The 14142-nt window shown below is 50.5% G+C and overlaps 1 protein-coding gene across 2 annotated transcripts; it reads left to right on the forward strand.

The window, feature by feature from the left end:
• Positions 1–6825: 6825 nt before the first annotated feature.
• BMP4 (bone morphogenetic protein 4) lies at positions 6826–13887 on the forward strand. 2 transcript variants are annotated; one of them, XM_012663757.1, is made up of 4 exons: positions 6826–7113; positions 10193–10317; positions 11407–11786; positions 12749–13887. In XM_012663757.1, exons 3-4 carry the CDS (start codon positions 11414–11416, stop codon positions 13603–13605), a joined length of 1230 nt encoding a protein of 409 aa, XP_012519211.1. In that variant the 5' UTR covers positions 6826–7113; positions 10193–10317; positions 11407–11413; the 3' UTR covers positions 13606–13887. The 2 variants fall into 2 exon arrangements, with proteins under 2 accessions (XP_012519211.1, XP_012519210.1); XM_012663756.1 differs by having other exon boundaries at positions 6826–6905.
• The last annotated feature ends 255 nt before the right edge of the window (positions 13888–14142 follow it).

Here is a 14142-nt window from a genome sequence, read left to right on the forward strand (position 1 = left end):
AAGGTGCAGCTTTTGAGCTAAAAATAACGAGGGCAAGAAGAGGCGGGGCGGGCCAGGACCGCGCGGTGGAGGCGGCGTGGCGGTGCGAAGCGCGCGGGACCCCGCTGTGCGGCGCGGTCGGGGTGACCCTCCACCCACCCTGCGCTGACGCGCGTGGCGGCTCACGAGGGCGTAGCTGCAGGGACCCGCAGAGAGTGCCCAAGGAGAGGACGCAGCAGCCGCCGATCCTCTGGGAACAGCCTCGTCTTCATACCCCACCGCTCTCTTCCCTGGCCCTCAGGCATCAGGGGTGCGCGCCCACGTTTCTTTACGCTAAAGGACATGGAGAAGTCCAACTCTGCCTCTGACCAGGGAGGGCATGGGGATAAGGAGCTGGGAAAATGTCCCGTCAGCTGGCTTGGGAAGGGATGAGGAGGTGTTGGGGCTGTCGAGCCTCGCGTCCCCAGCGTGCTGGTGCACCTGCGGTGGAGGAAGGCAAGGCGCGCCTCGGGATTTCCCGCGTGCGCACCTTGTTCTCCAGCCGCCTGGAGGAGGTGAGTGGAGGGTGCATCTGGGTTGCTCCCCAGGCGCAGGAGTCCCGCCCTCCTTCAGCGCACCTCCTCATAATTTCTTTCCTCTCAGTTCAGCCTCTCGTCACCTCTCTTCGATTTCCCTGACTCCTTGAAATTGAGTTTGCGCGATCTCTGGGCCTGGCTCTGGAGATGCAAGACTCCGTCCGAAAAGGGCCAAACCCCGCCACATACACTTAGCTCTGTCTCTGCCTGTGAGGTAGGACTCGGCTTCGGCGAGGGAGGGACCAAGACGGTCACTTTGGAGCCCCATTTGCTCTATTGCTATCCTCTTCCGCGCCCATCTTTCAAGCTCTGGGCTCCCAGAATCTAAGGATGGAGCCTGTTTCTTTCTCTTAAGATGTTACCTGTCGTTTTGGCGTTGTGCATTTCTATTCTAAGAAATACGTACCTGGTGACCCTGAAATTTCCCTTCAGAGACTGATGCTTTGCAATGCCCAGTGTTAGCCTCTCAGCAAGGGAAGCCAAGAAGGGGAATTGCTGAGCACAAGCTGAAGAAGCCTCCAGGAGCTTTTGTTCTGGCCCAGTGGTTCCTGGTCCTCTTCTGGTTTAAGAAAAGTGCCAGGGGCATGTCAGGCATCTTGCCCTCTACCTTGGGCTGCTCTGCTCCCCAGAGGCCAGCCCTTGGTTGGTGCCACTGCTGTTTCTTCAGGAGGGCTCAGAATGGATTTCTTGAAGCTGTAGGTCAGTTTTTCAGGTGCTGTGGCCACCAGAGGACCATAGATTAGGCTCCTAATTTTGCCCTGCACACGCAACCATTTAGCTCGAAACATTGTCTATTCCTGGTTGGCTTCAACTGATGGTCAAAGAAAATAACTTTCAGAATATCATTTTAAATGTGTATTTTCCACAAACTTTTTATTCACATATATATTAAACAAGAAGAAAGTGCACAAATCTCAAGTATGCAACTTAATGAATTTTCACAAAGTCAACATCAGCAGCATTTTTGAGTTGTTTATTACACCTATACAAAATCCTTGAGGAGGATTATATATAATATGCAATTATTCTTCAACAGGACATTAGTGAAAAGGGCTCCCCCAGGGAGGGCTGTGAAATTCTTGGACTATGAGTGAAAACATCCAAATTTTACTAATACAAATAAAACTTTCCTGGACTATGTATCCCTTTGGACAGCTTTCCCTGCAAAAGACTAGCAAGGTTTTAGCGTGAATTGAGGGGAGAGTGTTAGCTGGTATTACCCAAATTGGCATCTGATTGGGAAACCACTATCACTCCTTTGGTATAGTCAGGTGTCCATGGAGGACTCTGCCCTGGCTTCCAAGTATCAGTCATCCTATAGTGACACTACATTCTTTTCCAGGTCACACTGTTCCTACATACTAGGGAGAGAAAGAAAGAATGAGAAGGATGTGTAAGTGGAGAACAAAGACATTCCAAGGTTTTAATCTTTTGATACATTCTGTAAGAATTTATTTCCAAACAGCATACTTGCTGTAGAATTGGGTGAGTGCAGTTGACTATTTTTTAGGAGAGGAAGCCTAAAACAGTCAGAAGCCAAATATCCGTCATTGTGTGCCAATACCATCCTAATCCTTCCTTGGAAAAGAAGGAATTCCCATATCCATGCCCTGGCTGCCATCCACAGTTAAACATATTAAGATATAAAAGCAATCTTTTCATCTGTCTGATATCATTGGGGTCTCAATTAGAATTCTCTGCCCATTTATGGTGTTATATTTTGAAGGATTAAGAAAAATGATCATATTCCAGAAAGGAGCAAGACAATTTGCAACATAGGGAACTAAAATAGTATTGCATTTTCTTTTATTCCTGAGAAGATACTAGAATCCAGTATTATTTAGTTTGAGGGAAGTATATCAAGGGCTGACAAGAGTCTCAAATGTTTAGAGAAGGAACAACTTATGCAATTGGGTTAAAAGTTCTTTAGATCAGGAAAAAGGAAGTAGGTTTATGTTTTAGCAAGAGAGATAGAGAAAAATTCCTGAGAGTCAGAGGTGTTAGGTCAGAAAAATCAGAAATGGGAAATGCTTTGGACATGCCATTCAGTCTATTATTTCCTTGCTCTCAGTAGGTATGACTTTGACAGTTATTAGTTATGTTGGCTGAGCTTGTTCATGGGTCAGATCTATAGAGACAGAACATAATGAATGCTAACTCAGTGAATGCCAGTTCATGTAAACAGCAGCCCTTATCCAATAAGCACCTGAGATGTGTGCAGCACCAGAGATTACAAAAGAAATGTGATATACAACCCCTTCCTTTAAAAACTTTATCACTAACTTTAAATAAGACTCAATACCAAAGTGTCTCTTTACCTTCTCCTTTGCTCTTTTAATTGTTACCTTTGCAAGAAATAATATTAATAGCTAATATTTATTGAGCACTTAATGTGCCTGCCATTTTATTACATTAACTCATTTAATGCTTATAAGAATATTATGAAATAGAAATGATTATTTTCAGATTATCAGTGAGGACACAGACACTGGAGGCAAAGCAATTTGACTATGATATATTGTCTATGATCCTGGGGCCTGGGAAAGACCTGTGAAGAACCTGTTCAAGCCTCACATTTTATAAAGAGGAAACTTTGACCCAGCAGAGATAATTAGCTTCTTTCTCAGGATCACAACCTTTTCTCAGGGAAGGTCACATAAAATCTTACCCTAAGGTGAGCTATATAATAAGGTCAAGAAGAAACAAACTTCTGAGTCTTGATTTTGTTTTGTCATCTAAGAACTTGGGAAGATATTCTGAAATCCCTTGTAACAGCATGCTGCAAGGACAGAGCAACAGCTGGTGCCTTGGCCTGGGGAAAGCTTCCAGGACAAGCTGTGGCCACAGGGATCCATCCTCCTCTCGTCCCCAAGGCCCAGCAGGAAGGAGACAGATTGACCTGGTCTGTATTTTGGGTCTACCACTTACTAGCTCTGTGACCTCAAGCAACTTACAGAACCTCTCTAAATTTCAGATTCTCGTCTATAGAACAAGGATATTATGAAGGTTGTTGTGAGGGCTAGAGAGCAAATATATAACCTATGGTGAATATTAATCAGAGGAAAACTAACAATCCTGGCCAGTTTCTGAGATCTCTTCCAATTCCAATTGATCTTTCTGCTTCTCAAAAGTTAGCAGTGATGCTGGGAACTCCTTCAAAGTACTCCTCCATAGCTTCACCAGACACCTAATTGGCAAAGAAGGTTTGAAGACCTGATGTAGTTCTTAACTGGGCACCTAGAATTAAGAAGTACTGTACCTGTAGGATTAGAAATGTTTTCACTTGCATAGACTTATTTGGTATATTCTGGGCATAGTGATACTATAATTGCCATATTTAACAATTTATAAAGCACAAGCCAAGCATATTCCTTGCCTGTTGAATAATGTCTTGATAATCAGCTTTTTAATGGCATTTATCGGCCCTGAAAATATAAATGAAATAACTTTTAAAACGGTAGTTCTCAAGCTTTAGTGTGCTCAGAATGGTCAATGAACCTTGTGAAATACGCAGGTTTCTGGTCCAGATCAGCACCCCCACCCATACTCTGAAGCTTATGGTCTTCAGAACTTACTTTGAAAAAGTTGTCCCAAGGGCTTGTTGACCAGCTACTCTTTCTTGATGCTCTCCAGGAAAAACCCAACAAACAAATGTCCTTCATTCAGCAGTAGCAGCAGAGGAGTAATAGTTGCTCCTGAATTATGATGGATTTCTCTTCTTAATCTGTATGCTTTAAGGGTACAGTTTCATTTGGTCCATCTATATCATGTTCTATACAAACACCAAGATTCACAGGTAAGCTGGAGATGGGGAAAAGAACTGGACTGACTCCCCTCATCAACTCTGATCAATAGGCTATGATTAACTTAGCTCTCTAACCAACAAGTAATTTGTTCTTTGGCATAAGTGAAGGGAAAAAGAGGAGAAGAGAAGTGGGTAAAAGATGGTTTGCACCCATCTAAAAGGTGGGGAGATAAGCTGTCCCAAGAGAACTGGAGCTGAGTTTTCCCATCACATATCTGAAGATTCATATCAGGGTGTAAACAAGGTATGTCAGGTGACTTAATTGGAAACTCCTGGACTGTGCATTTCACAGACTTGTAAGTGGGCCAGTGGCCACTTTATTGTCTGGACTTCAGCAAAATGAGATCATGGCTGTAATCCAAAAATATTTGTGATAAAAAACAAAACAAAACTACATGGTATTTTAAAATAAAATAAAGTCCTGCTTTTAATCATGGCGTGTATTATAGTAGTTTCTGAGTTTAAATATTAAGGAACACATTTGTTAATGATTAAAACAATAGTGATTGATTTTGGAGGCTCTGAGCATTTAATCTGTCCTTACTTCAGGCAGCACGCTAAAAGAGCACACTGATGCTGCAGGAGGGACACTAGGTAACTAGTTAATGGAGTTTTAATTTCGTGTTGTTAGTTTTAATAATTAATTGTGATTTTGACTGGGTTGAAAGCTGGAGGCATATTTTCAGTCATCTTTTCAGGGTGTTGTTACTGCCCTGCCATATTTTAATCAGAGGTTCTTAGAGGAGGTGGACTCAGGAGTTTTAAAATGAAAGAAGGTGGATGTTTGTTAAAATTGCAATAATATAATCAAACCATTTTCAAATTGAAAGGAAGCATGAAGATGAACTGGCTCAATCCTTTCATTCTGCAGATGAGAAAACTAAGACTCATAGGAATGAAAGGACTTGTTCAAAGCCACATAGCTGGTTTGTGTTGTTTGATTTGTTATTGGGCGAAAAAACCTCACCAGGCCTGGAAAAGATGGCAGCGTGTTGTGTCCTTGCCCTAACAGTTGTTTCTCTGATCTCACGTGCTTCCCACTCTTTGTAATCTGTGTTCCACACAGGAAGTAGTTCTTGTTGTTTAAATATTGACAGTGTGTAAATGTAAAGTTTTTATAGATGAGCTACCCTGGGCCAATATCTGTTTAAGTAAAGACTTAAATGCTTTGCTGAGACAGTGAAATGTAATGTCTGTCCCAGGGAAAGAAATCCAGGACAGGAAATGCTTAGTTCTCCAGCATGGCCCTGGCTACCTGGAGCCCAGGCTGGAAGCCTCGACCCCACCCTGAAGCATTAGCTCCAGAGCAGAGGCTGTGATTTACTTCAGGGCTTTGGGCAAGTCCTTATAACCTGGCTGTCCTTCCCCTTCCTTGTTTGTAAAACAGAGATGAGGCTGATAGCTCTCACAGGTCCATGAGAGGCAGTGTGAGAAATCAATTCCTGTTTGGGAAGGTTTAAAAGCCACCACATTCCACCTTCCTGCTAATATGATTACTAGCACTTTTTTGTAGGAAGGGGCCAATTCCTCATCCCCCTTCTTCCTTTAAAAACAGACCAAAGGGCATCTTTCCTTGTCTCCCGGTGGCCTGAAAGGTTGTTGCTTCTGTTGTTATCTCCTTTGAAGGTCAAAGGTGAAGGATTTTTAGGTACACCACAGATTAAAAAATCAACAACAACAAAAATTGCTGTGGCAGATCTTAAGAGGGCTTCTGAGCTATAAACAGACTTTTCTAACTGAAAAATATGTTCCCCTAGCCTGTCTGCAAGCCCCCTCTTTCTCCAAAAAGGTTAGGCCTGGGAGGAGGAGGGGAGCAAGCTTGTTTACTAGGGTGTCTTTCTGAGGGTCATCACCAAGGCTTTCCACAAAATGCACTTTGAAAAATGTTTTGGAAGGAAAGTCACCTTTTAACATCTCAAGAGGTATCCCTTTCAGGCACATAGCTCTGCACACAGCCTGTTTCTCAACGTTTGGAAATCCTTTAACAGTTTATAGAAGGCCACCCTTTAAACCAATCCAACAGCTCCTTTCTCCATAACCTGATTTTAGAGGTGTTTCATTATCTCTAATTACTCCGGGTAAATGGTGATTACTCAGTGTTTTAATCATCAGTTTGGGCAGCAGTTACTCTAAACTCAGGGAAGCCCAGACTCCCATGGGTATTTTTGGAAGGTACGGCGACTAGTCGGTGCATGCTTTCTAGTACCTCTGCACGTGGTCCCCAGGTGAGCCCCGGCCGCTTCCCAGAGCTGGAGGCAGCGGCGTCCCAGCCGGGCTGCAGCTGCGGGCTCCGGCGCTGCCCGGGCTTCCGGGACCCGGGCCTGCGAGGCGAGGCCTGGCGGCGGGATGGGAGGATGTGGGCGGGGCTCCCATCCGCAGAGAGGGAGGCGAGCAAGGGAGGAGGGAAGAAGGGAGGGGCTGCCGGGGAAGAGGAGGAGGAAGGAAAGAAAGAAAGAGAGGGAGGGAAAGAGGAGGAAGGAGAAGATGCAAGAGGGGAGAGCAGGAGGGAGGGAGGGAAGGAGCGCCGAGCCCGGCCCGGAAGCTAGGTGAGTTTGGCGACCGGAGCAGAGGGACTGGAGCCTGACACGCCGCTGCCGCTCGGGCTGAGTATCGCCTCTCTGCCTGATGGGATTCCCGTCCGAGCCGTCTCGAGCCTGCAGCGCCCCAGTCCCCGGCCCTCGCCCAGGTTCACTGCAGCCGCTCAGAGGTCCCCAGGAACTGCTGCTGGCGAGCCCGCTACTGCAGGGACCTATGGTGAGCAAAGCTACCTGGCGAGGGGCGCCAGGCAGAGGGGGCCGGAGAGCATCCTTGGGGCCAGAACCTGGGGCCTCAGACTGTCGCTGAGGCAAAAAGTGGCCTAATTTTTTTCCAACGGTGGTGCTGGAGGTGGGGATGCTGGCGCTGAAAGACACTTCCATATCTGCTGCTGCGTCTGCCCAGGCCTTTTCGGTCCGTTGGTCCTTGAGCGATTTCCACCTTTGGGAGGTGCGGGACAGGAGAGGCGGGAAAGACTGTGGCTCTTGAGCTGAACGCGTTGCCCGCAGGCTGGCGGTTGCGATCCCCGGACGAAAGGGCAGGGAGAGGAAGGAGACAGCCGCCTCTGGGGTCCGGAGAGAGTGAGGGGGCTGAGGGACAGCGAGGTGGGACCTAGCCCGGGCTAGTTCTGCGGTGGGGAGCGCAGTCCTGTAGCCCTCTGGAGAGCGCGCGCCACTCCAGAGGCTGCGTCGAGGGGAGTGTCACCCAACCTGGCCCCTAGCTGGCGGGGCGCCCCTGAGAGCTTGCGATCGGCAGCTGCAGGACGCGCCTTCTCCACGAGCTATTTTCGTCTACTTGCGGAACCCAAGGAGCCTCTTTTATCATTTCATGGTGTAGGGTCTGTAGGGACGATGGCCAGGGTGGCAGGGGCTCCTAGGACTCATCTTTCTGCGATGTCTGCGACTCTCCTATGGGGAGTCGCTGGCGGGACGTACAGAGGACGCCCGGCTCTTCTTGGCCCTCCCAGCCCGGAACTGACGGGAAAGGATCCCGGGATTCCTGGGTCCCTTGCAGACCCTTTCAGCAGGAGTTGGACCCGGAGCCTCTGACACTTCCTGGGCACCGCTTTGGCTGATGGTTTGCAAGGATCGCAGTGTATAAGATGAAGACCGTGTGAGACGTTAAAACCCCAAAAGACGCAGAGTTGGTAAACTGAGGCTACCTCTAAACAAACTTCGGCGTTGGGAGAAGAAGTCGGGCAGGGACATGAAGGACAACCGCTCAGAGTTGCATTCCTACGCCCCCCCCCCCACCGCCAAGAAAAAGTTCTGGAGTTGAAAGTTCTTTTGTCTTTTATCTTTTTAATTAAAAAATTAGAAGAAAAACGTGATTAGAGACGAATCCTACTGAATCCGAAATTGAAACACACTCCTGTCTTCCCCTTATCCGCTCTGTTTTAGCGCAGCGAGCGCTCCCGCCACCGCCCTGGGAGATTCCTAGGGGTCAAGGATTGTCCCGGGATCCCGAGAGCCCACCCCTGCCACTGTCTCTTCGCCCCGTGGGCAGCAGCTTGTCCCGGTCTGCTTTGCCCACCTCTGTAGCTCCCCTCACGTGGACTTTTTAGGGCTTCTGGAGTCTCAAAAAAACCTTTGCTCTCCCCAGCCCTTTCCCAGTCCGCCCCAGCGGTGGCGCGGGACCGGGAAAGGCGAAAGCGGCTCAGAAAGACGCGCGTCCCTCGCTGGGCGCGGATGATCGCGCATGGGCGCCGGCAGCCTCCGCACCCGCGCCCGGTGTCAGGCGGCGCCGGGCAGCAACGGCCGGGAGGGTGGGCTGAGCTGCTCGATCCTTTTGCTCCTCTTTCTCTAAGGCTTCCCGCAAGTGCTCCCAAGAAGAAAACCAAGTTCATGTGTGGAGGGTGGGGCGGACAATCCGAGCCCTCGAGCTCCAAAGCGACCCAAGGCAGGAACTGGGACAGCCTCAGGAAAAGGGAGGCCGGGTGGAGTGGGCTTTAGGGCAGGAGTCGTAGGGCTCGGGCCCCCGAAGTGGCCCGGCGCCGGCCCTGACTGAGCGCAGAGATGCGCCGGGTCCGGTTTTCGAACAGGCCCTTGCGCCGAGCAACCCACGCGGGCGGCATCTTCGATTAGAGTCGGGACATCCCAGTAATTGCTTGAGCTGTGGGTTGGTAAAATTCTTGAAGGAATATTTGCTGCGACTTCGCAGCTGGTGCAAAGGAGGAAGGGGGTGGGGGAAGGAAGTGGCGGGGGGAGGAGTGTGGTGGTTTAAAAAATAAGCCAAGCTGGGGCGGGGAGAGAGACGCAGACGTAGAGGTCGAGCGCGGGCCGAAAGCTGTTCACAGTTTCCTCGACTCCTGGGGACGTGGGGGGATTTCCTTTCTGCGCCGGGTCGGGAGTTGTAAAATCTCGGCGACATTAAGACCTGAAAAGCGTGATGCGCCCTTTCTGCCGCGACGCCTCTCTCGGAATCTGCCGGGAGCCGTGAGCCCCGGCGTCCGCCCCTCTGCCTTGAACGGCCCCGCCGGCCCACTCTTTGGTGATGTTTTGCTGGGGAAGGGAGACACGGCGGCCGCCGCGGTGCGGGGACTCTGCGTAATGGCACCGGAGGAATTACTGTAGCAGCTGCTCCCTCTCACTTTCCCACAGGGATCACCCCCTAACACGCCCTCGCCCGGTCCCGTGCGTGACAGGGTCAGCAGCTTTTGCCTGAGAGCTAAATCGGCTACCCTGCCCGTCTGAGCACTCGCGGGCGTTCACCAGGGGTGACTGGCTGTCGCGGGGAGCGATATTGGCCTTGCGAAGACCCTGGGGAGGAAGTGGCGGGGTGCGTGTGTGCGTGTGCGGGGTCCCTCAGCGCTTTCCTTTATAAGTACTTCTTAGTGGTGAGGCTTTGGGCAGCAAAGACTCCCCTCCGTCCCTGGCCCCACTTGAGCCGGATTCGAGGTGCGAGGCTCAGCCCTCCGGTGCGCCCAGACCCTCCGGTGTCAGGCGGTCTGGCGTGAGGTCCGGACCCGACGCACCGCGCGCCGCAGGTAGAAGCGAGACCTGGGTTCTCCGCAGGCGATGAGCGCGCCGGCGGCCAGGCACCGGCCGAGGGCTCTGCTGAGCGCCGCCGGGAGCTCCTCCCGGCCGGCGGAGGCTCGGGCGGCAGGCGCGGAGGTTGGCCCGGCCTGGAGGGGGCGGGCCGAGCGGGCGGGGGGGGCGCGCGGAGGAGGGAGGGCCCGCGGGCCCTTTCGCCGCCCGCCGCGGGGAGGGGCCTCTGCGTTCACGTGACTCGGAGGGGCTGGAAGAAAAACAGAGCCCGTCTGCGCTGGAGTCTCATTATATTCAAATATTCATTTTAGGAGCCATTCCGTAGTGCCATCCCGAGCAACGCACTGCTGCAGCTTCTCTGAGCCTTTCTAGCAAGTTTGTTCAAGATTGGCCGTCAAGAATCATGGACTGTTATTACATGCCTTGTTTTCTGTCAGTGAGTAGACACCTCTTCCTTCTCCCTCACCCGGGAATTCACTCTGCCCTCCCCGCCCTGCTCGCCGTCTGTCCCTCCCGTCGGACCTCCCTTCCAGCGTCCGCACTCCGCTCTCTGGCAGCGCTGTCGCTCCTTCTTGGCCCGGCAGCCGGGCGCTCGAGGCGTACCGGTTCCTTTTAAAGTGTGCTTGCTCCCACTCGCCCTCTCAGATCGGGTGCGTTGCAAGAGAGGGCAGCGCGAGGGGGCTAAAGAAGTGAAAGATCGGCAGCCCGGGGTTGTACCTTGAGGGCTAACCACTCCCTTCTCCTGCCCACTTGCTTGGGGAGCTCCCAGTGCCTCCGTGGCGTGTTCCCAGCCTCTTGTCAAAACTCACAGAGGTCGCTCCGGAATCGCCCCCCACCCCTTCCCTGGGAGGGAGCGAGCGGCACGATCAGATCACTTTTGCCGAGCATTTCAAACTCATCGGCTACAATAAACTAAACCGTCAAGCCACCTGGTCATCCTCCAGGCCACCTTCTCGGCCTCTGGAGCCTGCAGCCCTCTGCCTTCGCCCTGCCCCAGCTTCTCGCTTTCCCTCCCTCCGACTCCAAACCAGCTGGAAGTTGTGGAAGTTGGGTTTGGAGGGCGGAGGAAGCGGGTGGGGAGGGGGTGGAGGAAGAGGGGGAGAGGCTGAAGGTCTGAAGTGGAGGCGAGGGCATTTTAATTCTCCCTCCCCCACCCTTTTTTACCTTCTCAATGTTAACTGTTTATCCTTGAAGAAGCCACGCTGAGATCATGGCTCAGATAGCAGTTGGGACAAAAAAAGATTAACAGGATGGAGGCTATCTGATTTGGGGTTATTTGACTGTAAACAAGTTAGACCAAGTAATTACAGGGCAATTTTTACTTTCAGGCCCTGCACGGCTGCAGCTGGTGGTGGTGGGGAGGGGGTGTGCTAGGGAGAAGACACAAACCTGATCTTTCTGACCTGTTTTACATCATGACCCTCCATTTCTAGTCCCATATATACATATGCAGAGACATCTCTATTTCTCTCTATTTATTGGTGTTTATTTATTCTTTAACCTTCTACCCCCTCCCCCTCCCCAGAGACACCATGATTCCTGGTAACCGAATGCTGATGGTCGTTTTATTATGCCAAGTCCTGCTAGGAGGCGCGAGCCATGCTAGTTTGATACCTGAGACGGGGAAGAAAAAAGTCGCCGAGATTCAGGGCCACGCGGGAGGACGCCGCTCAGAGCAGAGCCATGAGCTCCTGCGGGACTTCGAGGCGACACTTCTGCAGATGTTCGGGCTGCGCCGCCGCCCGCAGCCTAGCAAGAGCGCTGTCATTCCGGATTACATGCGGGATCTTTACCGGCTCCAGTCTGGGGAGGAGGAGGAGGAAGAGCAGATCCATGGCACTGGTCTGGAGTATCCTGAGCGCCCGGCCAGCCGGGCCAACACCGTGAGGAGCTTCCACCACGAAGGTCAGTCCCTGCCCCCAGTGTGGGTGGGGGAGGTCTCCTAGGGCTGCCTGGAGGAGCAGTGGAAGCCCTGGGGAAGAAGAGTTCGGGTTACATCAAAGCCCCAATCCAGGAGGCTGGGGAACAGAGCCGCTTACCTCCAAGAATTTCCAGAGCTGCCACTGAACTTATTTTTTGGAGACACAGGGGGAGGGGTTCAGGAGAAGGGGAATGACACCACTCAGACGTGGGCTAGCCCCAGAGGTGTGTTTTTGCTATATCAAAGCCTTTTCTGCTGGGTTTGCTGCCCTTTTTTTCAAAAGCACCTACTGAATTTAATATTACAGCTGTGTGTTTGTCGGGTTTATTCAATAGGGGCCTTGTAATCCGATCTGAATGTTTCCTAGCGGATGTTTCTTTTCCAAAGTAAATCTGAGTTATTAATCCACCAGCATCATTACTGTGTTGGAATTTATTTTCCCCTCTGTAACATGATCAACAAGGCATGCTCTGTGTTTCCAAGATCGCTGGGGAAATGTTTAGTAACATGCTTGATAGTGGAAGAGGGAGAGGGTAGTTGTGTGCATGTTTCCTCCTGCCTGTGCTCTGTTGGCCCCTCTTTTTCTTTACAACCACTTGTAAAGAAAACTGTGTACACAAATCCAAGCAGGGATTTTAAAAGGGGAGTCTGATGGTGGTGGAGTAAAGGAGTTGACACATGGAAATTATTAGACATAGAAAGGAGGTTGGGAGATACTTTTTGTCTTTGGTGCTTGAAAAATGCTAGCTACATTTTGCTGGTTTATCTGCCGCACTTATCTGCTCCTTCAAATTAAAAGGCATACTTATTCCCCCCAATAAGTTTCCACTACACATGAGCAGAATTCACTATTCATTGTCCAACTCTAAGCTGTCTCTTGACTTTTCTATCTCTGAAAAAAGTTCATGTGCTTTTTCTTTTCCCCTCTCTTCCCAACTGTGCCTAGAACATCTGGAGAACATCCCAGGGACCAGCGAAAACCCTGCTTTTCGTTTCCTCTTTAACCTCAGCAGCATCCCAGAGAACGAGGTGATCTCCTCTGCAGAGCTTCGGCTCTTCCGGGAACAGGTGGACCAGGGCCCTGATTGGGAGCAGGGCTTCCACCGTATAAACATTTATGAGGTTATGAAACCCCCGGCAGAAGTGGTGCCTGGGCACCTCATCACACGACTACTGGACACAAGACTGGTCCACCACAATGTGACACGGTGGGAAACTTTTGATGTGAGCCCTGCGGTCCTTCGCTGGACCCGGGAGAAACAGCCAAACTATGGGCTGGCCATTGAGGTGACTCACCTCCATCAGACACGGACCCATCAGGGCCAGCATGTCAGGATTAGCCGATCGTTACCTCAAGGGAGTGGGAATTGGGCCCAGCTCCGACCCCTCCTGGTCACCTTTGGCCATGATGGCCGGGGTCATGCCTTGACCCGACGCCAGAGGGCCAAGCGTAGCCCTAAGCATCACCCACAGCGGGCCCGGAAGAAGAATAAGAACTGCCGGCGCCACTCACTCTATGTGGACTTCAGCGATGTAGGCTGGAATGACTGGATCGTGGCCCCACCAGGCTACCAGGCCTTCTACTGCCACGGGGACTGTCCCTTTCCACTGGCTGACCACCTCAACTCAACCAACCATGCCATTGTGCAGACCCTGGTTAACTCTGTCAATTCCAGTATCCCCAAAGCCTGTTGTGTGCCCACTGAACTGAGTGCCATCTCCATGCTGTATCTGGATGAGTATGACAAGGTGGTACTGAAAAATTATCAAGAGATGGTAGTAGAGGGATGTGGGTGCCGCTAAGATCAGGCAGTCCTTGAGGATAGACAGACAGATACACACACACACAAACACACACACGTTCCCATCCACTCACCCACACACTACACAGACTGCTTCCTTATAGCTGGACGTCTATCTTTAAAGAAAAAAAAAAAAAGGAAAAAAACCTAAACATTCACCTTGACCTTATTTATGACTTTACGTGCAAATGTTTTGACCATATTGATCATATATTTTGACAAAATATATTTATAACTACATATTAAGAGAAAAAATAAAATGAGTCATTATTTTAAAGGTAAACTATGGCCCTTTTCTCTTTAATCCTTTCTCTTTTCCTTCAGGTCTATCTTGAATGAGGTTTCTTTTCTGTTGAGGTGGGATGGAGGCTGGATGAAGTCAGAGGGTGGTAACTGGAGGTGGTTAAGTTGTAAGGACAGGAAGTAAACTGATGGAGAGAGATGGTAATTGCCAGCATAGATTGTTTTCCATTTCTATTTAATGTTAACAAGGACGCAGGATCCTCTTCCATCTGGATGACACATGCCTTGGAGAAAC

This window comes from Propithecus coquereli, unplaced genomic scaffold (genome assembly GCF_000956105.1).
Source record: "Propithecus coquereli isolate 6110/MARCELLA unplaced genomic scaffold, Pcoq_1.0 Scaffold83, whole genome shotgun sequence".
Taxonomy (NCBI): domain Eukaryota; kingdom Metazoa; phylum Chordata; class Mammalia; order Primates; family Indriidae; genus Propithecus; species Propithecus coquereli.